The sequence below is a fragment of the Poecilia reticulata genome, linkage group LG20, assembly GCF_000633615.1.
Source record: "Poecilia reticulata strain Guanapo linkage group LG20, Guppy_female_1.0+MT, whole genome shotgun sequence".
Taxonomy (NCBI): Eukaryota; Metazoa; Chordata; class Actinopteri; order Cyprinodontiformes; family Poeciliidae; genus Poecilia; species Poecilia reticulata.
Window position 1 is genome coordinate 13,693,412 of NC_024350.1, and position 27,041 is coordinate 13,720,452.

A 27,041-nucleotide genomic window follows, 5' to 3' on the forward strand; every position below is an offset into this window, starting at 1 on the left:
TAAAAAGATGACAGGTTATCATTGATCTGCCCATACTCACTGAAATCCATTAAAAAATGTATGGGCTGTTGTGCATTAACAGTGCACTCTACTGTTTTCGATCCATTAGAGGAGCAGGGCATGGGGCCCCTAGTGGCCTATAGGCCCCACAGAGGTCCTTGAGCTTTCATTTAATTAAATTACCTTATAATGAAAACAGCCATAATGAGATTAATTTTAATTATTCATCAGTGGCCGATTTGAGGGAGAGACAACATTAATAATGCATTAAAGGGCTAAACATTTTTCAATTCAGTGCCTTTTCCTTTTGTTAAAGGTGTAATTTATTAAGTGCTGTGCAGCTGCTAAATGTGTCGGTGGTGAAGACGTCCAGATGCAAAAGGTGGTTAGACAAGCTGTTGAACTGCTTCGTAATTATTTAAATGTCTTTTGTGGTAATAAATATGGACCCAATTATACAGATATCCACATAGCTGTAAAAAAAATCAGCATAGATTTTTCTTTTAATCACATTTATTTTGAGTTGCTTAAAGCTAACTGGATTTTCAGTCAGTACCTGAAGCAGAAAAGTAATCACAACTTGTTTTCTTTCTTTGCTGATTTTTGCATATTTCCATCAGATTAGTAGGTTGATTCCCCAAGTGTGATCACATTAAGCCATTTTGGTGTCTGGCCAACAGCATTGGGGAAGATTGTTACACTGTGTAAAACAAAAATTAGCTGGCTTGATAATATGCTTTTTTTGCTTTTACTGGGCAGCCAGAATTGCACATTTGAGATCTGTAAGATGACACTGTGAAATTTATGATTTAGGTAGCACATTTTACATTGAAAAGTGTCATGAACAGATAAGAGCTTAGAGGAAACAAAACAGCAGAAGTGACTTAATCTAGGAGACAAGGATGTCATTGGGGTGGAGAGCTGGGTGCATTTATCAGGCCTTCATCAATACCTATTTAATAATTCAGGCACAGTCTGGGGCTTCTATAGGGCAGGGTTTCAGCCAGCTTGTAATTTTGTAAATTGCTTAGTCATCATGCTGTGAACGGACCAGGGCCCTCTCCCTGAAGTTTAATCCAGATGTGCTTGTAATGTTGTCAGATATACAGAGAGGAAAAAGCTGAAAGGTAAAAGAGTCCCTAATAGAAAGAATACTGCATAGAAACATGGAATGAGCAATCTATTGTAAGCAACATACATGGGTTTTTATACATAAATTATACTTTACCAAGAGTAGTCTCTGTTTATCAGGAAAGTTTCGATTCTGGGAGCAAAATAAATTAACAAATTCATAATGTTCAATCGTTTATTTTAGTTGTGCTATTAGGGAGTATTTGGCTACAAACTGAATTACAGGAGACTTAGGTTTCATGCATATTAAATAAAAAAGTACACTGTATGCACAGAAATAGAATTTTAAATAATTTTATTTTTCTAATTTTCCTTTTTACATTGCCATGTGCATTTATGTATTATTGCATGACCTAATCTACAGTATACCTATTTGTAAACCTTTGAAATCAATCAAATAATCAATCAAATATAAAAAAAACACGTCTTTTTCAAGTAACATAGCATAATATACAAAACGGAATAGAATAGAAATTAAAATGAAATAGAAATAGAAATAAAACAATTCAAATTGCCTATGAATTATTATATTTTCAAACACAACATGGATGTCATTTTTAGGAAACTGGATTTTCATATGGATTTAAGTCGCTGACAGATTTCAGGAAAAGAAACAAACAGAACTGTCAGGCTCTTTGTCCTTTCTTTCATTCTTTCAATTGTGAGCAGTTTAAGGTGCCAGAGATGTATACCTAGTAAATTAACAAACTTCTCAATTATCCCTTGCCAATCCTTTGACAGCTCTCATTGAGAGAGAAATGTCTTCTAAATAGCCTGACTAGTTTTACCTGTTCCACCTACAAAATGCTCTATTCTTCCACCTAGTTTCTGTGGCAATGGAAGGATTTTGTTTTGTTTTTGTTTTTGGCTATAAAAATTTTGTTCTCCGGTAAGTAATATGAACTAATGCTGCTGTTTGTTTCGATACAAGGCTGCTGAGCTACTTTTGGACCTGTCTAGCTGGTAGACATAAGCTCAGAAAGCTTTGCTAAGTCACATATTAAAAGAAGACAATGTTTCTCCTGTTGTGGTTGAGCCAACTAGATGTTTTTAGAACTAAAACACCTGCTGCTTCGGTCATAAAGTAACCAAATCAAAAGGATAAAAACTTCACAGTCCATTACAAAATTTCCAATTTTGTGCTTTATGCTTCTCATTGTAGAAATGGATCCCTGTAACAAATGCAATGTTTATTTTGGAGTAATGGGGGATTCCCAGCATAAGCAGACTTGTTGTGGCTGAATTTTTGATTTTAACAAAGTCCTGTTGAATCGGGGATATATCAGCAGAGTTCACTAAAACATATAATTTATCTTCCAACAATGTAGTTTTAAAAGGAGAATTTATCTGTTTTCATCACATCACAAAATATGTATTCACTGTCTGACGAGATTTACAGTTCAGATTTTAAGAAAAAAAATATTCCTAGAGGCAAAGGAGTTGAAGTTTAACTCCAATTCCAAAATATCTTATAGAAGATATTTTGTATTTTCTTTGTATTTTTCTTTTACTTTTGAGACAGCACATAAAGTAAATATCAGTCCTTCTAATGTTGACTTGTACCAATGAACAGAGCTACATGATTGTAGGAAACATTTTTAATTGTACTGCTTTATTAAATATGTAAAACTTATCAAGAACTAGCTGAAAATTAGTGCCATTACAGGATTAAAATTGTAATATATTTTATCAAAATTCCTTATTCTCCTTTTACACCAGACAAAGACTCACACCATGACATAAATCAGCCAGAGCAGGGATGATCTCTACAAGGCCAGGGATTGTTCTTCTGGAGTGTTTCTTCAATTAGTCTTCAGTTAATACATTGAAGACTTTTATTAAATTGGAAACTCTTCAATTTAATAATCTCTATATAGGATCTTAACTAGAATGAAATATGGAAGATTTACCATGATAGAGCAAACATTTATTCATGTATTACATTTTTAAGTGCATTCAATATGTGCTTATTTCTACAACTTTTTTTATTTTAAAAAATGTGTTTGATGTATCCAACAGTGCTGCGATTTGGCCGAGGAACCCAAGTATTATCAAACTGAGAAAACAAACAAGTCAGACAAAATTTACTCCCGGATGTTCAGTCTTTCTTGAAAGTGTGCAAAATAATTCTGCTCCTGGAGTTTCTTACTAGTTCATAATTGCTTGTTTTGACAATTCAGTTCTAAACATTCTTATACAATATCCAATCATGGATTTCTCGTCACAGCAAACTCATTCCTAGGATTTGTTATGATTCTTAAAATTCATTGCAGGAAAACATTCAAGTTAAATAACCTAGTTGTAAAAGTACTCAGGTCATATGCCAGGGTGGAAAAGTGCCATTTTTTTGAGCTGACATAGGTTTTATTCAATATCTCTCTTGAATTTAATTCGTAATTGTCCTTTAGAAAAGGTCTTAAAAGTAATCATTTACAAAGATTACCCTAATCAATTGCTTACATTTGCATTCACCATATCCTGGGTACTCTGTATGGACGAGTGTTACAGCAGCAGTGGTAGCTTACCAGTGACATGTAGCCTGAACACATCTGTGAGGATTAGTCATCAGAGAAGTTGAAGGACAAGTGGCAGCACTGGCCTCTAGCCAAGGCAACAATCTAATCACACCCACACCGGATTGGCAGCTTTCCATGTAATTTAACAAGTCTATATTGAACTCTATTGTGCAGCTCATATATAGGCACTGCTGTAGCTGCAATCAAAAGGATCTCACCAAATGACTAGAAAATATTACATTTTCAATAGTACATTTTGATGATCAGGCCCCTTTAGCTCAGTGGCTTGTAAGTGCTAGGCTCCTAACTGTGAAGAAGCATCTCTCTGCATGTGATGAAGTAAGTGTTCATTTAACATATATTCTGTATCAGAAGTTGTGTTATACTGAACTGGTTAAGTAGCACGCGCAGTACAGTGCTGTACGCCATTGTTTTTTACACCTGTGGACTATTTCACACCTCCATAGGGAGTGTCCCACTAGAAGTCATCCCTCCCCCCCCAAAAAAAAAAAACACTTGCATTCTCTACTGCTTCTGAAAATCCTCACTATATATCAGCTTGTACTAAGCAGTTTAATCCAAATACTAACAAGAAAAACAATTTTTGTAACTCTCAATTATCCCCTGTGGGGTGTTGAGGGGTGCTGGTGCCTACCTTCAGAGGTGAATGGGCGAGAGGCAGGGTACATCCTGGCAGGGCAACACAGAGAAGACAGCACAAACAACTATGCATACACACACACACACACACACACCTAAAGAGAGTTTAGAGAGAACAATCAATCTGACAGTCATATTTTTGGACTGTGGGAGGAAACCAGAACACTCAGAGAGAACACACGCATGCGCAGCGACAACATGGAAACTCCATGCAGAAAGACCTCGGTCCAGGTTTCGAATTCTGAACCTTCTTACAAGGCAACAGTGGTACCAACTGCATCACTGTGCATGTGCAAGAACAAAGACTAAGTGTTTTGTGGAGAGTTCATCGCAAATTCCATTTCCTCCAAGGGGAAGTCACCTTTTAGCAGGGCAACTGCTGCTGCAAACACCTCAAGAGGAAACAAATATTGCATATCATTAAGTTTTATTGGCGCACCTCACAATGATGTGTTTGTAAAAAAAATGTGCTGCATCAGGAAGTCTGTGCTCTCCGTGCAAAGGCAATGTTAGTTATTATTCCAATTTTAGGAACATGTAGTTTATTTTTGCTTTTGGTTCTGCTCAGCTTTACCTTGAATGAGACAGTCTTGGTTAATTTTTCATATTAAAATTAACTTTGACAGCACTTCCTGTGAACTTGATGGTGGTAGCACAAAGTTAGTAAAACGGTGAACGAAAAGCTGTCTTCTTTCTTAATTATGACTATAGTGATAAGTAATAATTATAAATGGAAGCCACCAGGGCTTAGCATGTGGATTGGGCCTCCATTTAAATACTCCTTTATTATATTTCAGAGGCAGAAAATGGAAAAAAGTACAAAATATAAATAAATCACAAATGTTCTCTCTGTTGGCAAAGAAATAGTCCTCTAAACCAGATTTCACATTTCCATATATCCATGATAACATCCGTTACCATGGCATCTGGAAACCTGCCAATCTATTTTTTTTGCTTTAGACAGAAAATACATTGTATTTCTACTAAAAAGATGACATCAGCAGATGTCTACTGACAGGACACAAAAAGTAAGACCGATAGTAAAAAGAAAACCTAATAAACTTCATCAATTTGTGGGAATCTGGCTGTTGACTCCTAACTCAAGATATCTTTCCAAACATAAACAGTGTTATTTCCTTATCCCTTAACTTTGGGTTGTTACTTCCCTTAAATCCAAGACTTAGATTGTTAAATAATCCTGCATTTTAAAGAAAAATTTGGTTTTTAGTCGTTAAGTTCATGCTTTTCTACCATGACAATCTCTTAAAATTAAGAGATCACAGTATCCTCTTTTGTGTCATGAATAAGTTGCTGCACATTTATTTGGCATATGAATTAACACTACACTGTGAGGACAATTATTAGCGAAGTGAGCATTTTGATTACAAGATCATTTTTAGGCATATTTTCTAAGTCTATACTGGACAAACTTGAATGCTTAATGGATTTAAGCAGTGCGGGTGATGCGTATCTCTGTGTGACATGATCTAAAAGATACCCTAGATCAAGATGTGATTGATGTGATTATTTAGCATCTCCTTTTACTTATTGACTGACTCTTAAAAACTCAGTAATTACAAAAAGTCTCTCAGAAGGAAGCAGCACTCTTGAACTCACTAAGATGCTGGGGTGTGATCAAACGATTTGCTTCAAATAGTCAAAAGGGCCAAAAGAAATGTGTCTGCAAGAAGTCTACATCTTTCAAAAAGTTATTTTTCATGCCAGGACAAAACTTCCTCACATGCATCCAACTATTCCTCTTAATGGTTAGCCGGTAATGATGGTAAAAATGAGAAGTTATGACATGGTCCCCTTTCCTCACCTGACCTGAACCCAAATGAGAACTTTTGGGCAGTTCTTCCACAAAAGATTAAAAGTGAAGAAAAACAGTTCACCTCTCCGAACAGTGTCTGGGATTGCTGCTGTGTAAAAGGTTGATACTCAGTAGATCAAGAAACTGTCAGACGTCATGAGTAGAAGATTTATCACTGTTGTTGAAAAAGAGTGGTATTTACTTCAGAAATGTCTATTGGAAAGTTTTGACTTATTTATAATTCTCACTTGAACAGATAAAAATCAAAACCAAAACGTGAAAGGGGAAAATATGTGTTTTTCATTTAGTTGAGTAATAAGTCTGCACAGTAATTGTGCACACATGGATATTCTCCCAAGAAATCCCAAACTCCATTTTTACTTTCTAGCATTCTGGATTTATTAGTATTTAGGATTAACAGAGAACACTCTAGTTGGTGATTAATAAAAAAAATAATCCTCAAAAATAAGACTTGCCTAATAATTGTGCACACAGTGTGCTCTCTCCAAATGTTCCTCCTGTGTATTTATCCTCGATAATTAAATGCACCTGCCTTTGTTTTAGTTCTCCATGTCTGAGCAATGTGAATATGGATGCTGCAACTTCCCTTCTTTTATCCACATGTGGTGTTAACTTAAAGTAACTTTTTCAATTGTAAAAACTCATGTAGTTGAGTAGAAACTAATCACAAATGCTCAGAGTTGAATGGCATGACTAATGGTGTCCTCTGAATTGTGCTACATTACTACAGCACAATTATGCCCTCTTGAGTAAAATATGGGATTGATTATGTGTAGAAAAGTGATATTTTTATTAATCTTTGCTCACTCCAAGAGACTAAACTGCCTTGGTGCATCAGGGAAGCAGTTCTAGTGAGAACAGGGGTATAAGACTACAGTCTACAAAATTTTGCCTGACTTTCTCACCAAATATATTTTGTACTCTGCAGCTTCTGGCGTTTGAGTTTTGCATCCCAAATGTACTTTTTTTTCCTTCCTTCTTTTATGCTTTTTTATAAATACTTATGAGCTGGAATCCTATGTTCGAAATGAAAAAGTCACAAAAATGTTGTAAACTTTATCATATGCAAATTATAAAGCCCCTCCAGCTTTATCCATGACTGGAAAGTTCCTGTAGTTCTAATGTTAACTTTTGTGCACACTTTAAAATGGTGATGCTCAGTATGTTTGCTGCTAGAAATAGATTACTCATGACCAAATAATCCATGCATAACTTTTTGCACTGCACATACACAAAGTAATGTCTATAGCTAAGCTCAGCTGTTAAGTCTGGAGTACTTCTTAGAGCTGGTGTCCAGTGGGAGTTCCTATTCATCAAGCTGTGCTCACTTCCACTTGCTTCTTGTGGACAAATGTGGATGTAGGTTAAATATAAATGATCCTAAAGTTGTGTTGTGTCTGTTATAGTCCTTTGAGTTAGATGGCTGTATAGTAATGTTCCTGGCTTAGATATAGTGAAAGCACATCTATATTGTCAGTAAGACGAACCCCAGCTTGCACAGCACTAAGTCTTTTGTAACTGGGTTTAGTCATTGAGGAGAATGGCGCAGGCCCAGTCTAAGTGTCTTTCATCTGGCCAATTCAAACAGACGTTTGACCCCAGACATTTGCCTAATGTGTTTTTGTTATGTGGACTCCTGGCTTCACAAATGTCACAGTGGCTGGACTAGTGGGGGTTTGGATAAGTGAGTCAGAGAGGGGAGACACGGAGTGAGCCTGAGGGAGGGGGATTGCAAGGCCACAGTTATGTGTATAACCTCTGCATTTTGCACTCTAACCTACTGGGAGTTGGTGGTGTGCTGAACATAAGTTCTACTGATGACTGTGGTCTAGGTCCCACTGCAAGCCGTCTGATCAGCAGCCTGGCTCCCTTTGCTCCACTGACCTGGGCAGCTGTGGAGGAGATGGGGAGTGCCACATTACGGGGCGCCTGGATTGCCCCAGTAAGAAGCCAATCTCAGACAGTTGGGGTGACCCTGACAAATGCTGCCGTTAGGGGTGATGTTGAAAATTTATTACCAAACATATTGGTATTTTAGGGTGCAGCTGATTTTGATTTAGTAGTGTTACAGCTGAGGTTCTGTCTTCAAATCAGAATGTCAGATTATCACCACAGTACTCACTTACTGCCACTTTGGATAATACTTTTAAAACATCTAGCACTGTTTGATCAGGTTGTAAGCAAAGATTACTTGCTTCTTGCATGTATACTCAAATTATAACTCTAGTGAAGCTTTGCAAAACATGCTGTTTTTATTATTATTTTTAAGTTTAAGTTGTTAAAAATATTTTTAATTTTCGATCTCTTTCTCTGTTTTGAAATAAATTGAAAAGACCATCCACAGTATTTTTTTCTATTTTCTATTTACCTTGAATTTTTGCTGTTTTTACAAAGATTCAACTTAGAATAATTTTAAGATCTTACATCTCCTTGTAATTTAATAATCATTTTTGTCTTCTTTGTTCAGCTGAGCACTGATCAGGCCCCCATCTTTGAATTGTTGATTTATTCACCTCTAAAATTGATATTTTTTTTAAAGCTGTGTTGTTTAAATATAATTTCATGCCAAAACTATGACGTATTTTTCTATTCATTTTATTATAAAATCATAAAAAAATAATACTAAGTCATACTTTTAAAAAGATGCCAGTGGTTACACAATTTAATTATCTCATATGTGTGATTAACGACTTTCATTTGGATATGTGTTCGCTGTGTAATGCCTTCAGCAGTACTCAGAAAGGTCTCTTTCTGAGTAATAGGTCTCCAAAGTGTGCTTGTTTTGCTCTTTTAGGGCCACTGGAGAGCAATAAAGTTTTGTCTGAGGATTTTTGAGGTCCTCTCAGACTTTCCCCAGGTGTGCTTCGCTGGCCGTAAAGTGTACTCAGATGGCATAGACAAATGTATCCATAGAGATTTTTAACTACAGATTGGTTTGTATGCACCGTAACAACTGCAGAATATAGTAATTCCTTTTGATAATTACACGAGCAAAAGTTTAAACCGAAACAATTTTAACATGGTAGAAGAAAAAAAATATTTCACCTGATTCAGAAAAAATATTGTGCTTGTTTTGTTTGGACCTGTAATAACTACACAGAAAGGCCACTCTGTTATTTTTAGCTTTTGACGTTCCAAGAGGTTAACCATTTTCTTTGTTCCTGGCTGTCTGTGGAAGAAAACTCCCATGTATTTCCATGTTGAGGTATGCTGTGTTTACTTTCATCTCTGCTCCTCAGAGAAAGCAGGCCAACCTGATGTTTGTTTATGAAACGTTCAGAACTTTCATTCACCACTTGAAAGCACTCTACTTGCTACTAATTTACCTAAAGGGACTTCAAAATTATCTGTCTGCACTGTCAAAATCCTTTTTGTGGTCAGAGTCTGTCATCCTGAAAGACTTCCTTTGGAGTTTAATGAGAGCTTCCTAGATGAGTGAATTTTTCGCTGTATATACTGTGCTGAAAGGCATTTTCATATATCACAGTAACTTGGTTTTGATCCTCAAAGTAGTTCTGGTTTTAGTTTATTTACTTTGCTTTATTTTATTTGTCACATGAGCTTAGGCATGAGATCCTGATGATATGAAAACAGAGTAAAAATATCACGGTTTCGTGGTATCACAGTATATACACCAAAGTTTTTGCAGCTTGCTCTGCTAATTATAGTTATCCCTCCAACTGATCATGTCAATGAGAAAATCTGCTACTTTACATAAATGATGCTCATTGCTTTATAACTGTAGTTTCACATTACCTTGATAAGGTTGAAAGATGACACCCAATTAGTTTCCACACCATAACTGTGCTTCCTAGCGGCTGGATTTTTTTATTTTGTCAGCAAGACAAAGGTGTAGTACACTTCTTTCAGCCAACTGACCAGCAATAATCAGTAACATTTGGAGGAAGGCCAGTGCTGTATTCTCCCTATAGTGGGAGAAATCTGTGCTCACTAAAAGTACACTGAATCGTAAAAAGTGCATGATGAAAAAACTGTAACTTTTAAAAACGTTGCTATACCTTGATATTGGGAAGTCTAAACATGCCTTTATGTTTTAACCAAGATTTTAAATAACAGAGCAGAGATTTGTTAGATGGCAGCAGGAAGAGAGGAAAGCTTTATTTCAAAATTTATTTGAACGGGTATGGCTTTTCACTTAACCGCTATTGTTTTGGTTCTGTAAGGTACTGGATGTTCCAGTACATCACAGTAACAGTGTTCTTCAACAAATTGACATCATGCAAACTTTGTCCCACATGACTCAGAGGCAATATTTAAGCTTTTTAAAAGAGGCATATATAATTAAGCTTTTTTTTTTCTTTGTATTTCATTTTAAATCAACAGTTGAACACTTCAGTTGCTAATGACTGTAAAAATATATAAAACTGTTATTTTATTCAAAGTTATCCCAAGTTCAGATTTCCCTTCTTGGGCTGTAGGTTTAAAATGTGTAATGCTCTGCTGAGACGTATGTCAAAGAAGGAACCTGATCCTCCCAATGTGTGATGCTGAATAAACATTGTAGTAGCTCTACCCAAACAATGTTGCAGCACATGCATGTGAAAATATTGCAACTGTGTCGCCAGAGTGTGAGCGTTTTGTTTCATCTGAACCATTTGATCCCTTGTCACAGTGTTCCTACCTCCTTCAGACTGTTTATATATTCTAAGTCAAGATAAGTAAACTCACTTTATCAGATTGTTAAAAAAAAAAGAAAAAGAAAAAGTCACTTAAAAAGTAGTAAGAGTCTATTTAAATTTGCATTAGCCCTTATCTTAAAAACAGAATCTGGAAATTGGAGTTAGGTCTATTTTCATGTGTGTGAGTAGCTGAGGGGATAACCTATTGGCAGCGGAGGACAGTTCAGATCTCTCCTCACTCTAAATTGCAGACAGGCATCCTTGCAACCCCACATGAAGACCATTGAGTCCCATCAAGATAATCCTTAATAAAGAACGGCTTCACATTTAATCTTAGCTTGCTTCTCAAATTTCTTACTTGATATAGTTTTTGGCAAGTGCCGTTTTAGCGCTTATGTCAACTGGACCGTATCTGTGCATCTTCTGTTAAGCCTCCATTTGGCAGACACTAGGGAATTTAGGTTTTATTGTTGCACAAATTATAATTTTATTGTTTCTGCATAACACATCTCAGTTTTAAATCTGTCTGCTTTTTTTTAACATGTGCAAATGTTTAATTCTAGTAAGTCAACGCAATCGCAATTTAAAATTTAAAGCTTAATTTGCCCTTCTAGTGAGATTGTTTGGGTTTGACAGCCTTTAATTTATTTCTTCTTCAGTCAAACCGTTGCGATGATTGGACCTCTTATTCAAAACATGCCGCAGAGCACTGCATTCAGGAGGAAAATCTAAGTTTATTTAAGGCATAAACAATGCTGCATGATTATACCATGGAATTTGAAAATAACTCACTTGCAAAATTTCGTCTCCATCTAATTTTATACAGCTGCTTATTGACACAGAGAGAGAGAGCCAATGCCTGAATGCAGCTACATAACTGGAATGTGTGCCTAGCTGCTATTGAAATAGTTACCTGAGAGTCCCCCAGCATCTTTTATTAGTCAATTGAGTTATCAGCAACCTGCTCTATATGCAATATATTTCATGCTCTGATGCTATCATGTGATCGTATAGCTTTACCTTTGGGCATTTGGGTTGGAAAATGAACCAGAGTGTTCTTTTTCAGACAATGTCCACACTGTCACTGCTGTGTGGTTCAGTCAGGAAAGATGATTGATCTATTTTGTTCATTTCTTTATTGATTTCAGTTATGCTCATGTTGGCACAGTTTTGTTTGGCTGGATAAGTTACAGCGGAGCTACTCAAACAAGAACTGACTAATTTATGACTTTAATAATCATTAGAAATCACATTTAAAAGGTTGTCTTTCATTAACGCATTTTTAAATTCCTCAAGATGAGGTGACTAGGGGGTTCTCACAGTATGATAATCTGTTTATTTTTATTTATTTATCTTATTTAAAAGAGATAAAAGTAGTGAATAATTCTTTACATTATATATGTCATGTATAGTGTTTTCTGGTCATAGCTAATTTACAACTAGTGTTCCTTGCCAGCTTAATGAATTAAGGCATATATAATCAGCTGGAGTTGCAATGAAAGGCTAAAAAGATTTGCACAGCCTAAAGTAAAGGTAATGATCACATGCAATAATTAAATGGTTATGCCACAGTTTTACATCACATCTACACAAACTTAGGGAAAAAATTGCATTATAATCAAATATTTTTTAAGTTAAACACAGGGTCAAATACTCATCCTACCCTTAAAGTAACATGATAGGTATTTTGTTATGTGTAAAACATGTTTATGTTTGTTTTAATTTGGCACTTGAACTTAAGCATTAAGTTAACCAGCGTCTGCAGAATAAACAAATGCAAAATTTAGTACAATTCTTAAAGTAAATTGACTCATTGTATACAATATTCTCTTTATCTTTATTTTCTTTGTAGAGTGACTCTATTGTATAGCACTCTGATATTATAAATACTCATCTTGCCAATTTGAAGTTGACCGACAGGCTGCTCATGGATGAGTTTTAAAAAGACATTCCTTTGCACAAAATGAAATATCAAAAAAGGAATTTCACTGCATTGTATTATAAATATGATCAAAACAGAGTGAATGGGATCAAACGTGAATCTGCCTATGTGAAAGTTTTGATTAGATGATATTTTTCTGTATACACCTTGGATCTGTAGGATCATGTAAAGTGCCACAAGATGATATTTGTTATAAATTAATGCTATATAGCTGAATAGATTTGAATTAATAATGCTGATGGCTGGTTCTCCTTTGGTCTCCATGCCATGGAAGCTGAAAATAATTCCAAACAACCAAATTTGTCTTTCCTGTATGCCTTCTTTCAACCAGCTGACAAGTAGAACACAGCAACATGTTTGGGAGGGGCAGTTTTGAGTCACTGTATGCTCCACACAACTCGGGGGCGGGGGGGGGAGAACTCTGCTCGTTCATATTAAAGTTGTAGGACAGGTAGGTTGGAAAATGTCACCGGTTTTGAAACGTAATTGTTTTTCAATGTTTTTAAAGCATTGATGTACCTCTGTGATGGCATTTGAACCACGTCGAACTGCAGCTGCTAAAACAGGAGAGTTAATATAAACTTGTTGTTGTTGGTTTGTGTAAGTGTATTTACTCCACCTCTCTCCTTAAGCAACATAGTGTAGTTTTTTTCAGCAAGCTAACAGGCAGTGCACAGCAACAGCTGGAGAGGAGTAGCACTGTTTCTCCCAGTTTCAAGCATGCCTAGAAAAATTAGATCACTCCAGAGCTTTGTCATTAAAAGGACTTCAATCTGTATGAATAGTGTAATGAAAATTCTAATGGTTTTAAAGCTAAACCTGTTTAAAACCCTCGACATTAATATTAGACATATCCCTATAGTGATACTTATATAGCTATTTTTTATACCAGATTAATTAGGTATAGCAGAGTTCAGACAGAAATACAACAGGAGGGACAGGAGGGAACATTTATTTAAATGTTTATTTAAAATAATAATTCATTTAACCACTAGGGTTTTGCATGTTCATAGGAACTTTCAATATCTCTTTAAATGCACTTTAAAAGTAACCATAGGGACAGAATGACAGAAGATTTCAGCAGTTTTCTAAACAGTAACTTTTGAAATATTTCCATACCTTGATACCGGGAACCAGCCCATCTCTGTTACTTATTATAAAGAACTGACGAGGAGGTAACAGAGTTTTAAAAGAAGTCCAGACTGAAACACAGCAGTACTATTCTTCCAGCCGTGGGTGTTTTTTCTCTCTCACCACCTCCTTACCATACTAAATGTATGATTTCCTCTTTCCTCGTAATCATTTGTCAGTATTACATTTGGTTTTTCATCTGCAGGTTCTTTTTAAGGCATGGAAATTAAACAAATTTTTAATGGTTCACTGGTATTTTGACCAGTTTACACACAAATGATATCCTTAGAAATAATGTCATGACATTTTGCAGCTAAATCTGTTCAGGCCTCATCACCAGCTTGAATAAATCACCAGTTTCAGCTCATCGGTAGCAGTGCGGCCCTGCGATGCAGCTTTGCTCAGTTGAAATAATAACCTGGAGCAGACAGAAGGCAATCATTACCTTGCACATAGACGCTGTGCGTATGTGTTGACGGAGGACTTCCACTAGAGTGCTGCGGAGACGGGCAGAGGCGAGACTCTCGGCCGTTGTTAAACCTCTGGCTCCCCATCACCTATAAGCTAATGACCTAGCCCTCTGTTTGCTCTCTGAAGTCCTTCTGTGTCAGAAAGAAATCCATCTTTGACCCTGAGCTCGCAAGAGAAAGCAAAAACCAAAAAAAAAAAAAAAAGATGTGGTTTGCGGTGGGGAGAAAAAATGAGCATACCAAAAACAAGAGAGAAAGAGGAGGGGGGTGAGAAGAAAAGTTTGAGCCCTCAGGCTGTGTGAGCAGAGCCTGCTGTTAAGCATTGTCTTAGTCTGCACTGATACAATCTGGAGAGGACTCTTTTTCTTAAAGCTGGGAGTGAATGACATATGGAGGAGCTTGTGTGCGGCACAACTCCCCTGTGCCTCCTCCAGCCCCAAAGTCTTCCTGTGAGAGCGCCAAGCAACTTTTCAGCTTTTTCAAACAGCAGCAGCAGCCTCTCTCTCCCTCTAACTCATTCACCGCTTTCCTCCCTCCCTCCCTCCCTGCCTCTGCGTTGCCCTCACACTCCCTCTCTCTCCTTTTTCCCCCCTCTTCCTCAGACACTCACCAGTCACTGCCTGAAGCAGTAATCGGACAACTCTCGTTCTCAATAAGACAGTCTCCTGAGATACCGACCCGGGCTCAATGGGTTCCAACACCTAAAATGAGAAGGAAAAAACGTAGTCCTGTAGTTTACATTTACTGCGCTACAGATTCTACCAACACTCTGAGAGCTGTTTAAGACAGCGTGTTGTCCTCTCTGCTGGACTGCCCGACCCTTTTTCCAGAAGATTTCTTTTTTAAAGGGGAAGATAAAAAGAGGGGATAAACGCACAGGGATTCAACTGTAATAGCAGTGAGTATAACTTTAATTTCTTTCTCATGTTTGACGTAACTAACTGTCTTGTCTTAACTTGTCTTGGCTTTTGGTGTGACTGACTCCGCAATTAGTTATTTTATCACAGAAATTACTATTACAGTACGTAATTCCCAAGTGCTGCAAATTTCCAGAAATCTGGTATTATTTGTTCTCTTAATTTTTGGCCAAATATTGTGATATTATCAACATTTAAAGAAACTCTGCAAGATCGCAATTATTAAAAAACAAAATCCAAAACTTAAGAGATTTTTGGCCATTTATAAAATTAATTAATTATAAGTAAATAAAATAAAGGCCTTCTTGAACATTTACAAAAATACAACAGTTACTAAAACTTAAAATGTAAGAGAAAATTACATGCAATATTTAATTTAAAAAGGAATCTGGTAACACCATATAAAAATATTGTTACTTAGGTATTAATTTTCACCTGCATGTTAAATATTTATTAAATACTGTACGTCACTTTTTCAGGTAATTTTACATGTGACACAAAAGGTTTAGAATGCACAAATTAATACATAAATAATAAAAAAAAAACATATTTAGATGTCTTCTAAAATCTATAACCTGTATTGTTCGTCAATAAAATTAGAAATTAAAATTGCTTAAGTGACATCAAATTTAATATCCTTGTGTAAATATTTGCCAATTTAGTTTTCCTGTCCTTTTCTTAGGTGCAGTTCAGCTTTTTTTTATTCGAGAAAGAAGGCGTATTTTATACTGCAGTAGTTAATTTTCTCCAAGCAGACTCAAGAAAACGAACACAGTCAAAGCAGCTGACACCCAATGCCATCTGCTGAGGCCAGGAATGCCGCGGGGAGACCCGAGAGCCCTCGAACGTCTCACCAGGACGACAGGCCTCGACTCCCGGCTGAGCGGCGTCTCCGCTCGCCATCATTTCATGTGCAGGGAAGATGATGGTGATTCATCCGGCTGTAATCACCAGCCTCGCTAATTGAAGGATGTTCGGATTTAATGTTCTTGCCTTTGAGCCCTTGCTTACCTTGAAAGTAGAAAAAAATAAAGTACAAAATTATAGTTCGGAGTGTAAGTATGTGTGATAGGAACATATCTTTTAGAGGTTGGCCTTTATTCCTGTTGACTTTGTTCGGCATCTAATTCTTTCTCTTTCTTGTGTGTTAATGAAAGAGAGGAAATGAGCGTTAGTGAGGCAGCCTGCCTGTCCTCTGTGCCATGAAGACAAGCGTGACAGCGTGTGTGACTGCCTGCTGCTGCTATTCACACACAAACAATAACCGTATTTACTCAATTAACAGATAATGAGCAGGCTGATTTAAAGGCTGTTTACACTGCCTATTTGCTTTACACTGACAGAGATTAGGGTCTCCCTGGCTTTAGCGCTCCACGCATGTCTGGCTGCAATGTGCGCCGGTGACGGTGGCATTGTTTGCCTAGGGACTGATGTCTTTCGTATTGGATGCGTCTAGTCGGCCGGGTCTTTGGCCTGCAGATTGAAAACGGTGAAAGACACAGAGCACTAATTGATCCATCTTCATTCAGAAAGTAGAGAGGAAAAATGGGGAGTTGAAAACAGGGCACAAGAGAAGGAAGAAGGTAATAGGGACCCTCCATTAAGTAGCCTGTAGTAGATGATTAGTGGGCTGGGGGTGTTTACTAAATACCGTGGGATGTTGTTTTCTTAACACGCCACTGTTTGGATGTGAAATATGTGGTTGAAAGAGCAGGAAATGAGCTTTTAGATGACTGCCTTACAGATCTCTAATCACTAAAATCTTTCCTGTATTTACTTCTAAATATCTTGATGTGAGGATCATTGTGAATTCTCCTATTGTCCAGGCACTACATATTGTATTATTTTAAACACAAACTGTTTGTGCTAGGTATTTTATCCTAATATTTCCTTCAAAATAATAATTAAAAAAAGAAAAACATATTTTATGACTGAAAGGATTAAAAGTACAAGTCAAAAGCGCCACACATACAAAATCATTAACATTTGTCGCTTGACCTGCTTTCTGCTCTGGCTTGTAAAAAATATCTCCTGGCCCCTCAGTGGCCACAGTGGTTGGCAGGTTGTGATAAAATGTCCACCTTAAATCTTATTTGATAGCCTCTCAAAGGCAGAACCACCTTCTGGAAATAATTTGGAGGGTTGAAAACGGTGGTATTAACAGATTTAACGTGGCTGCGGAAGACCTGCTGAGGCACAATAGCAGATTAAATCCAAATTACAGCGACAAATTGCGCATCAGCACGCATCTGCTGACAACTCTGTTTTTATCCACAGACAAGAAAATAAAGTCACACTGTTGAATAAAATTTTTAAATAAAATTTAAACAAGTAAACTTTTTTTGGTGGATATATATGTAATGGCCAATTTTCAAATCAACACACTGTAAATTCAGAAATATAACTTTTTAAAATATTAAATACAAATCCAAATATTTTAATATTGAGTTTCTGGCACCTAGTATTTTTACGCAAAAACAATCACAAGTGAATCACAGCTTTTTTGTAAACTGTACCCTAACATCTGTGTCCAATTGTTGTCTACATCTACATTCTTTTGCGAGTAGATTTATTTTTCCTGGGCTACCATGTGGATTCAGCTGACCAGTTTAAGTGGGGATTAGATGTTTTAAACTCAGATTTTGATTTAAAAAATTGTTCTGAAAATGTTATAACAAACCACACTTCAAATATACACTATAAAATATCTAATAGTATGTATATTGCATTTTAGGTGTATTCTCTTTTTATTTATGTAAAAAAAAAAAGAATTTGTTTAGTCCCCAGATTTCGCATCCAAAACAACACCATCAATGTGAATGAGAAGGGCTTCGCATGCATCGTGACACAGGTCACACAGATCAGACGCCGTGCATGTTGTGATGATCTATGTTAAAAGCTTGGCTCGGGCTATATTTACCTTTGGCAATGCAGGTCTTGAAATAAGTAAAGCGAAACTAAAAGGCTAGCAAACCACCGTGAATGAAGCTTGTTGTGGCACTTCGTCTTCTTAATGACACTTCTACTGCTTCATCTAGCTGCTCTTTGTTCTTGCTGAGGCTTCAAAGACTTGGCAGTTCAGGTTGAAGCACGATGAACATCAAAGATGCTGAATGTGGCCGTTTTTCTTTACACGATAAATATTTTCTGGTTAAGAAAAAAGGTTTCCTTTTTTTTTAATGTATGCTTTCGTTCCTCTCCCCTTCGTTTTTACTTTCCTCATCTTTTCACCTGCTGGAGGTGGTGGAGACACCAGCAAGTCAATGGCTTTATTGGGCTGCACCATTCACCACTTAGAATACCACATTAGTCCACCACAGGAGCCCCCTCCCAACCTTGTGATCGCTCTTAACGTGCTGTGGCAGAATGTGTTTCTCTTTCTTCTTTATAGTTTTTAGCTCTGTGGATTTTACTTTGTGATTTATTTTTTTCTTAAATATTGTTTTATTTTTATGCCCCTCAACAGAGATTGGTGTTGAATGAAAATACCCACTTTTTGGTGTTTTTTTGCATTTTTAAACGTGAGAATGGAATATAATGGTTATGTTCTGTTGCGAGTTATGGGAGAGGAGGCAAATTGTAAAGATAGAACGATATTCATGAAGGCTTTGCTATGGTGTGAAGAGCAAAGCCTGTTTAAAAAAAAAAAAAACTTAAGACCATCGAGCTCAGGTTACCTTGGCTCATGTAAACAGTGGGCCATTAAAAAAAAAATCCTGCTCCAATTTGGGGGAAAAAAAAGAACATTATATCTCTCTTTTTTTATTTTCCTGAACAGATGAATACCTTTGACCTTTTTCTGGACCATCTATTCCCACGGAGGGTCAGATTAAAGTCTAATATAGAGCCATAACCATGCAAGTATATGGCCCCGCTTGATGTTTGCAGAGAGGCAGGCCCAAGCAGGAGTGGACAGCAAAATGTAACTGTCAGCTAAAGGAGAGTAATAGAGGCATTCGCAGCGTCATAGGAAACATATGTGGCTCCATATGCTCTCCATGTTCTTGTTTCCAGTCTGCTTCATTGTCTGAGATGCACCACTGATCTGGGGGCCTCTAAAGTGCCTTGCATTGGTGTGTGTGTGCGTGTGTGTGTGTGTGTGTGTGTGTGTGCATTTACACCACTCTGATCTGGGGCCCCTGAGTGCCCTGCGCAAGATATATGCAAGCAAACAGGCATGAGTTATGTGCCTTTGTTTGCAAAAGGGAAGCCATCGACACAAATAGTTGGGGTTAGCGTAATTGTGGATATCAAGGCAGTAGATTATCGCTTTTTAATAATTTAGGTCAAAATACCACACTTTTTGGAAAGTTCCACACAAATTTAATACAAAATGTAATAAATTATATAGTTTAATGCATTTACTTCTGCCGTCCACATAGCATAATAATAATTATTACACTAATAATTTTAACTACATTTTTATCTGTAAATTTTTTTCATATTTCCAACAGGCATTGGTTGGTTACTGGTATCAAGACAGAGCATTGCTTTAAAATGGTTCTAGTTTCAAAAATATCTTACCTTAAAAATTATATTGTTTCTAATGAAATGCACTTTCCCTTGTAAAGAAAAAAGACAAACTCTCTTTTTGGAATTATTTTTGGTTGCAAAAAACACACAAACCAAATGAGCACCACCTGTTGCTCTTACTAAGAAACTTAAATTTATAGCCACAGTTGGTAAACTACGAATCAGAAGAGCTCAACTTTTGTTCTATCATAATTAAACTGATGAATATTATGAAAACATCACTATTCTTGTTGTAGTCTATTTATTACAATAATTTATGGCAGTGGAAATATTTTTTCTTCCTTTACGTTTTAAATAAAAACAATGGGATCATGCTGTACTGTTTTTTTATGTATATTTTTTTGTAACTTTTAAGCTGCAGTGATTTTACACTATTATCACACTCCTCAAACCTTTCCTGTTAGCATTAGACTGTAGTAGCTCTCTTTCAGTCAGCTGACTGGAAGTGTGTAGCAACAGTTGGGTGAGGGGCAGCGATGCGTTGCTCTTTGCCCGTCACTCCAACAAAGAGTGACGGCTTTTAAACCACAGGAACATTATGACAGAAAATCTTAGCAGTCTTAAGCTTTTTAAAATGTTGGTATGCCTTGATAGTGGGAGTGTGCATGCTCATTCTGTGTGTTGTTTTGTAGGATTCAGAGCTAGGCTGTTTCATAGTTTATGCCTGTGTAATAGCCACAGGCTGGGGCAGGCCTGTAGGAAGGGGCCCCGTTGGTCATTAGGACTTGTCATTATGCCTGGAGGAGGAGTGCTGATAAATTCAGATAGTGTCAATTGCAGATGAAAGATCTGCTGAAGATGCTAGGGGTGTCACGGTCGACTTGCCTCTGCTCAACAAGTCCCATCTTCTTTCAGTCAGCAGGAAAGTAGAAAGACTCTCCCACACTCCGCTTCCCCTCAGCCCCTTGTACCCCCAACCCCTCACCCTGCTGCCTACCTTCGCTTCTTTAGCCCCACTACACAGTTCCCCCCCACCCACCCTTCCTGCTTACCTTGGCTAAGCTGCTTTGCATGTTGATTGGGGGAGGGCTAATCCAGTTTGCAGCTGTCGTAGACCAATGATGAATCACCTTTCCGTCATTTGGCCATGCTCCCCTTACTCAGGGAGGAGGGAGGACCTGGAGGAGGAAACAACAGTGGAGTAGTGCTGCGGCTCAGAGACAGACAATGTGAGCCTCTGTTCCCTCGCCAGCCCTCTCTTCCCATTTTGCTCCAGAATAACAATAATGTTTTTTCTGATAAGCCTTTTTGTGTCATGGATGGCTCCGGACTGTGGCATCAAGCTGCAGTAACAAGGACTGACATTGTTTCCTGCCTGGGGCAGGTGGAGGCAGACTAAAGAAAAGGGAGTGTGGTTTGTGAGGACTCAGAGCTGTCTAGGTCCAGGTAAGAGCAAAGTTGTGTCCGTTCCAGTAGCGCCAAAGAAATGTAGCTCTTTGTGTGGCATCAGGGAATGCTTCAAAAATGGGCATTTCTCTGCTAAATTTGTTTCCTAACTCCAGTAGACTTTTAAGCTTGCAGTATATGACTGTGAATGTTGGCCCACATAGGAGATACAGACTTTGCAGGAAAAGTTTTTTCAAGGAAAAGATTTAGTGTCCCTTTATTTTCGTCAGGCTTGTAGGTTGTGATAATTTTAACATGAGCAAACTAATATACCCTAAGAGAAAAACATATTTGTGTGCCCATAAGTAATTTGTTTTTTCTTGTTGCTTTTCTGTTTTGTTTGTTTCTTTCATTATTTCATGTTTTTACACAGCTTTTTTGAGTTCACTCTGGTAAAATGTTCAAAACAATGAAGCAGAAAATTATTTAAACCCGTGGCAGATTTTCTTTTCTTATGATAGAAAATGAGACAGCCATCTCAAAAAATAATTAAAGAAGTACACATTTTTATAAACAACTTTTATGAGTTGGAGATAAATGATTAGTTATATCGTAATCAAGAAGTTTTGGAAAAATCTGTAGTGGCACTACAGCAATCAAACCGTTCTTATAATTGTTGAACAGCAGGATGTATGTTTCCACTGGTGTTGTGATCATTTCTTTGTGAGGATGAGCTCCTTGCCATGACCTTAATGTGTAGCTCCGTTCATGGATTTTTGATAAGACTATTTTTGGTCAGAATAAACATGTGGCAACCATGTAACTATTATTTTTTATAAAATATAACGTGTGTGTGTGTGTATGTTTATATATACACTCCACACACACACACCCATTTCTGCCTAAAATTTTGCTTAGAAAGTTTAAATAAAATATACATCTTCAAAAATTGATTGTGTGTGCGTGTGCGTGCGTGTGTGTGTGTGTGTGTGTGTGTGTGTGTGCGTGTGTGTGTGCGTGTGTGTGTGTGTGTGTGTGTGTGTGTGCGCGTGCGTGTGTGTGTGTTGGTGGATGTACATACATATATGTACATATGTGTGCGTGTATACGTGTGTGTGTGTGTGTGCGCGTGCATGTGTGTGTCAAAATGTAGTGTTAATAGTTATAGTTTCATCTAGTTAATATCAGGTTTTTGCCCCCGGTATTATTGTAACAAGGCCTTTATAGAACCTTATTTGTTTATCAGCAGCAAACATACAGAAACTTTGAAAATTAATTGAAGCAAAACAATAAATAAATCCAAAACCGTTGCGATAAGAACAGTAGTTTTATTTTCTTGTCTTTTTTTTTTTCTAATCTCTTGTGCCTCCTATCTACACTGTTGTCTGTGGACGATCAAATTCTCTGAGTGCACAGATGAGAAGATAGAATAATGTTTTCTGTGGCGTGGTCTTTTGTATAAACACAGAAACAATTAAGGAGCTTGCCAGAGCAAACACACGCCTCATGAACTTCTCATCCGCCCATCACTGAGGTATTGGCTCTTACAATCAGGCAGAATGCTGTGCTCCTAACACATTAAGCATTGCCTCAAACCAGCAAAACATCTGTTTGCACTCATCATCACCCCCAAAGCGATATACACTTAAGATCATTTTAGTCGCATGAAACAGATTAATTAGACAGTAAACATTTCGTAAAACAACTTGTAAAATGATGACGAAACCACTGCAAACACACACACAGTTACACATATATTTTTTCATATTTAAAGCTGTCCGTAGTTTACACTAACTTTGTGCTTTAAAAAAATGTACGGCCCTCATATTCAGCATTGCACGTCAGAGTCTTGTGTTTTTGCTGAAACTACAATGATTTGTGTAATTTGATTTGCTGTGTGTGTGCGTGATTGTGTGTGTGTGTCCTTTCAGGTCTATGGAAATGCAGGATCTAGCCAGTCCTCACAGCCGAGTAAGTGGAAGCAGCGAATCTCCTAATGGTCCCAGCCTCGACAACTCACATATCAGCAACAATTCCATGACACCCAATGGCACTGAAGGTGCGTTTGCTGTGTTTTAATCTGAAATTTTAGAATGTTACTATAGAAATTAGCTATTTAAATGTAGAGATATGCGTACTAGAATGGAAGCAGCAAAATCTTTTTGAGACCAGGAAGTGTTCATGTAGCTTAAACTTGATTGTTACTGTGAAGCTTTTAATTCTATTTCCTGCTGGTACATCTGTATGTTGCACAGTAGTTGTTCTCAGTGACTATTAGCTGTTTATTCAAGCATCCATGTAATTATTCAAAGCCCGCAGCATGGAAATGATTGCGTTTTGAATGTGGTCTCCTCTGTACATACTTATTTGCTCAGGTGATTCGCCTGTGCTTTAAATCTGAGCCTTTGTTTAGTGAAGCAGTCACAACCCAACAAATTATTAAAATGATCCCTTGTCGTGTAATCTCCATGTTTTATATTAGCCCGGGGCTCAGAGTTTGTTTCTCGCCTTGCAGACTGTCATGTGTCCCTTTTGCCATTCTGTCTTTCCCATAGGAGATAACATCACAATGCTTACCACTGCAGACTGGTTGTTAGGTTCTAACTTACAGTCTACAGCAGGTTTGTCTACTTTTAGTGACACGATGAAAGGACAATACTTGGTGTTTTTCCCAAACTCAAATAGAAGTACTCGTTTTATCCCCAATTATCCCTCTTGGTAAAGTAATTTGTGCTCATCAAAATCTCCCTCAAATGCAAAGTTCATTAGTTGCCAAAAGTACAAAACTGCCTCAACTATTGTGCCTTTCATTAAGAAACTCTTTGGATTTTCTGGTATTTTGTTTCAAGCATGGTTTGACACCAACTGGCCTTGAGTTCATTGTTACAAAGTGGTCAGATTGTGAACTTCTTGTTGGGATCCTCCATGTTGCCTCTTGAACACAGTGGTTATTGTTTGCTATGTGACCCCCAGTGTGTGCTAGTTCATGCATGCACTATGTGACCATATTTTTTACCGTTGTGTTGTTCAAAGGTGTTACCCCTCATCAACATGTGTGCAAGCACTGCAGAAACATGTATAACATGACAGCAAATGGCTTCTTCAACCATGAGGGATTCTACTAAGCATGACTCCTTTGCCCACATTGTCAATTTGCTGTGCCACAAAAAAAAGGGGGGGAAAAAAATCCCTTAGCCCGCCTGAAGTGAAATGGATTGATTTCAAAGATTCCTGAGCTGTCAGAGAGCTGTGAAATTGTCTTTGCAAATCTATTGCTGGGCTATATAATGGAGTCAAGGTCAAACCGTGTTAGCTACACTCTTAAAACGATTTTATATACTATATATTTTCTGGACGCTTCAATTGAAGTTGCATGTCTTATGCTCATTCTTTTTCTCTGTTGCTTTCAAATGCATCTCTTAGTCAAATATGACAGGTCGACTGTGCTCTTTCAGAACTGCAAAAATACAGTTTTATAGTTATTTCAAAACTTAGTATAAATAACTTGCTCTGATCGATCAGCCAGAGATCGGAATCAGCTCATTTGTACTTGATTTGCTTAAACACTAAAAAAATGAGAATTATACCTTCCATATTTACTAAAAAACAACTTTAAGTACATCAGCCAACGTTACAACCTTTTTTAGTTTGATAAAAAACTAAAAAACAAAAAAGAAACTAAAGAAATAGGCTTGGCTACTTAATGCAAATACTCTTGTAATTTCCTAATTTGCTGTTATACTCTAAACTACCACCTTATTTTTTTATTTGTTACATGTTACCCTCCTCACAAATAAATAATACTCTGAAGAGATTAAAAATCAGAATCGGTGGATGAGACAAAAGAAACATAAGTGGTATTAGTCAGGAGAAGCCTTATCTGTGTGTCTCTAATTATACATATGAGAAATGATGACAAAGTAATATTAAAGGAATTTAAATTTGGCAATCTTGAAATTCAGAAGCAAACTGTTGCTCTTTTTGTCCCTCTCAGATCTTTTCAGTTTGTTTTGTTTTTTTTTTTTAAGTTTTTTTTTAGCACTGAAGATAATGTCCATTTTTCATCCTAACTTGATTTGGTGACAATGTGACTCTTTATTTACAGTTAAAACAGAGCCAATGAGCAGCAGCGAAATCGCCTCTTCAGTCACAGACTCCGCTTTAGACAGCTTCTCAGGATCAGGTGAGGGGAAAACATTGTCTCATGTGAACGTTTTTGAGTATGTGTGAACTAACGCACACAAACACACGCAAACTGATGATGTGATGAGCCCAGAGATGGGCAGCTGATAAGTCAGGCCTTAGTACGTATCCCAGCAGTCAGTCTAATCTAATGTGTGTGCTTGTATTCCTGTGTGTTTAGGCACAAAATACATTTTCCTGACTTTGTCAGCAAATTTATATGCTGCGCTTGCTTACATGTGTGGGTGTAGTTGTTCACTCTGTTGGTTCCCATGTCAGTGAGGGCTGAATTATGACCTGCTGAGCCCAAAGTCTGTCTGTCCAGTGGAGTGACACGGCGTCCCAGTGGCCCTCACTCTCCATGGGCTGTTACCCTATCGGCCCGTCAGAGCCAGTGTTTTCACACCTTCCTTTCAGTAAAGAAACATCATACAGACACACACACACACACAAACACATTGCTACCTAAGGCCGAAGCCGTCTTTCTTCCACGCTCTGTGGTATCACTTTGCCGCAGAATGAGGCATTTTGTGTTAAAATTCATTAATAGAAGTGTGTGGTATTAACTTACTGCAAATTTTTCCTGTATTTTCTCAACCATTTAACTAAGTACTTGATACTTAACGCTAGAACAGCATAAATCACTGCATGACTTTTGTCTCTGACAATATTAATGAAATTTAGTAATCTTATACCCCGTATCCTCCGTGGGGAAACCCAAAGCTCTGTTCAGAGGAGAAAGTGTTGTCCAGTGGCAGGTGCTGCCGATGTGGGAAAAGTGTTCAGTATTAATAACGTGTGAGGGGTTATGGCATACAGTTTCATACAGTAAGCACTCCCCCGCAGAAAAATCCCTCATTTTACATGTCATGACCAATTAGTTAGATATTTCTAAACTTTGCCACCAGGTCACTGCACCGACAAAAACTGCAGCATCCTGGAATCTTTATGACGTTTTAGAAATCAAAGATATTCTAATTTATCACTCTTTTTATGTATGTAATCATGCAGGTTTTTTATTCATACTTAGACTGAATTGGTTTTGTTTATTAATATTATAATTATCTGTAAGTTAGTAGCTGATATTTTGTGAGCTGAAATTCTTGTAATTTTAACAAGTTATAATTTATTTATTTATTTTATTTTATTTTTTTAGTTTTTTCTTATTTGTCCACAACAAACATAGTGTTTTGGCAAAATCATTCAATTAGTATTTAGAGAGCAACAGAAATCTTTATATATATTTTTTTTTAACAGTGTAAAACTTTTAGAAGCAATGTAATAGTTAAAAAGCAAATTTGTGTTAATAATTTCACATGAAAAACATGCATCTTTTTTAACATATGGATAAAACGGCAGTGAAAAAAGAGCAGTGTGGAACTAGGTGGATGTAAAATTGTGTCAGGGTTGTCATTTCCATTTTTACTGAAAGCTTATAAATAGAGATGCACTGATATTTTTTTTATGTGAAAGATTTGCTCATCAGCCGATTCCAATTTCTCTTCAAGAGTTTTAAGAAGATGAGGAACAACACACACAAAAAAATTCTTTCTAGCCTTTGTGTCATGGGTAATCATGAATTATTTTAATTAAGAGCAGAGGCAAAGTCAATTATTTAAAAATACCTCAACATGCTAAATTAGAAATTAGTACCTTTACTGTGGCTAGCAATGCTAAATCCAGTCTCCGTGTGAATTACTCAGAGAATGTAGACCCTTAGCTCAACTCAAGGATTTCCAAAAGACTTCCAACATTTCCA

General features: G+C 37.1%; 1 protein-coding gene across 19 annotated transcripts in view; it reads left to right on the plus strand.

Annotated features, from left to right (window-relative positions):
• The first annotated feature begins 14,926 nt into the window (after positions 1-14,926).
• eya1 (EYA transcriptional coactivator and phosphatase 1) overlaps positions 14,927-27,041 on the plus strand; it is a 46,780-nt gene continuing 34,665 nt past the window's right edge. For 6 of the 19 annotated variants that reach the window (XM_008396359.1, XM_008396360.1, XM_008396362.1 and 3 more), the window contains exons 1-4: positions 14,927-15,222; positions 23,032-23,159; positions 23,656-23,721; positions 25,206-25,283. In XM_008396359.1, coding sequence (XP_008394581.1) covers positions 23,036-23,159; positions 23,656-23,721; positions 25,206-25,283 — 268 coding nt within the window. In that variant the 5' untranslated portion in view covers positions 14,927-15,222; positions 23,032-23,035. Of the gene's footprint in view, positions 15,223-20,736; positions 21,161-22,182; positions 22,635-23,031; positions 23,160-23,655; positions 23,722-25,205; positions 25,284-27,041 lie in introns of those variants that run through there. The other 13 variants (XM_008396364.1, XM_008396366.1, XM_017302010.1 and 10 more) reach the window with 7 other exon arrangements.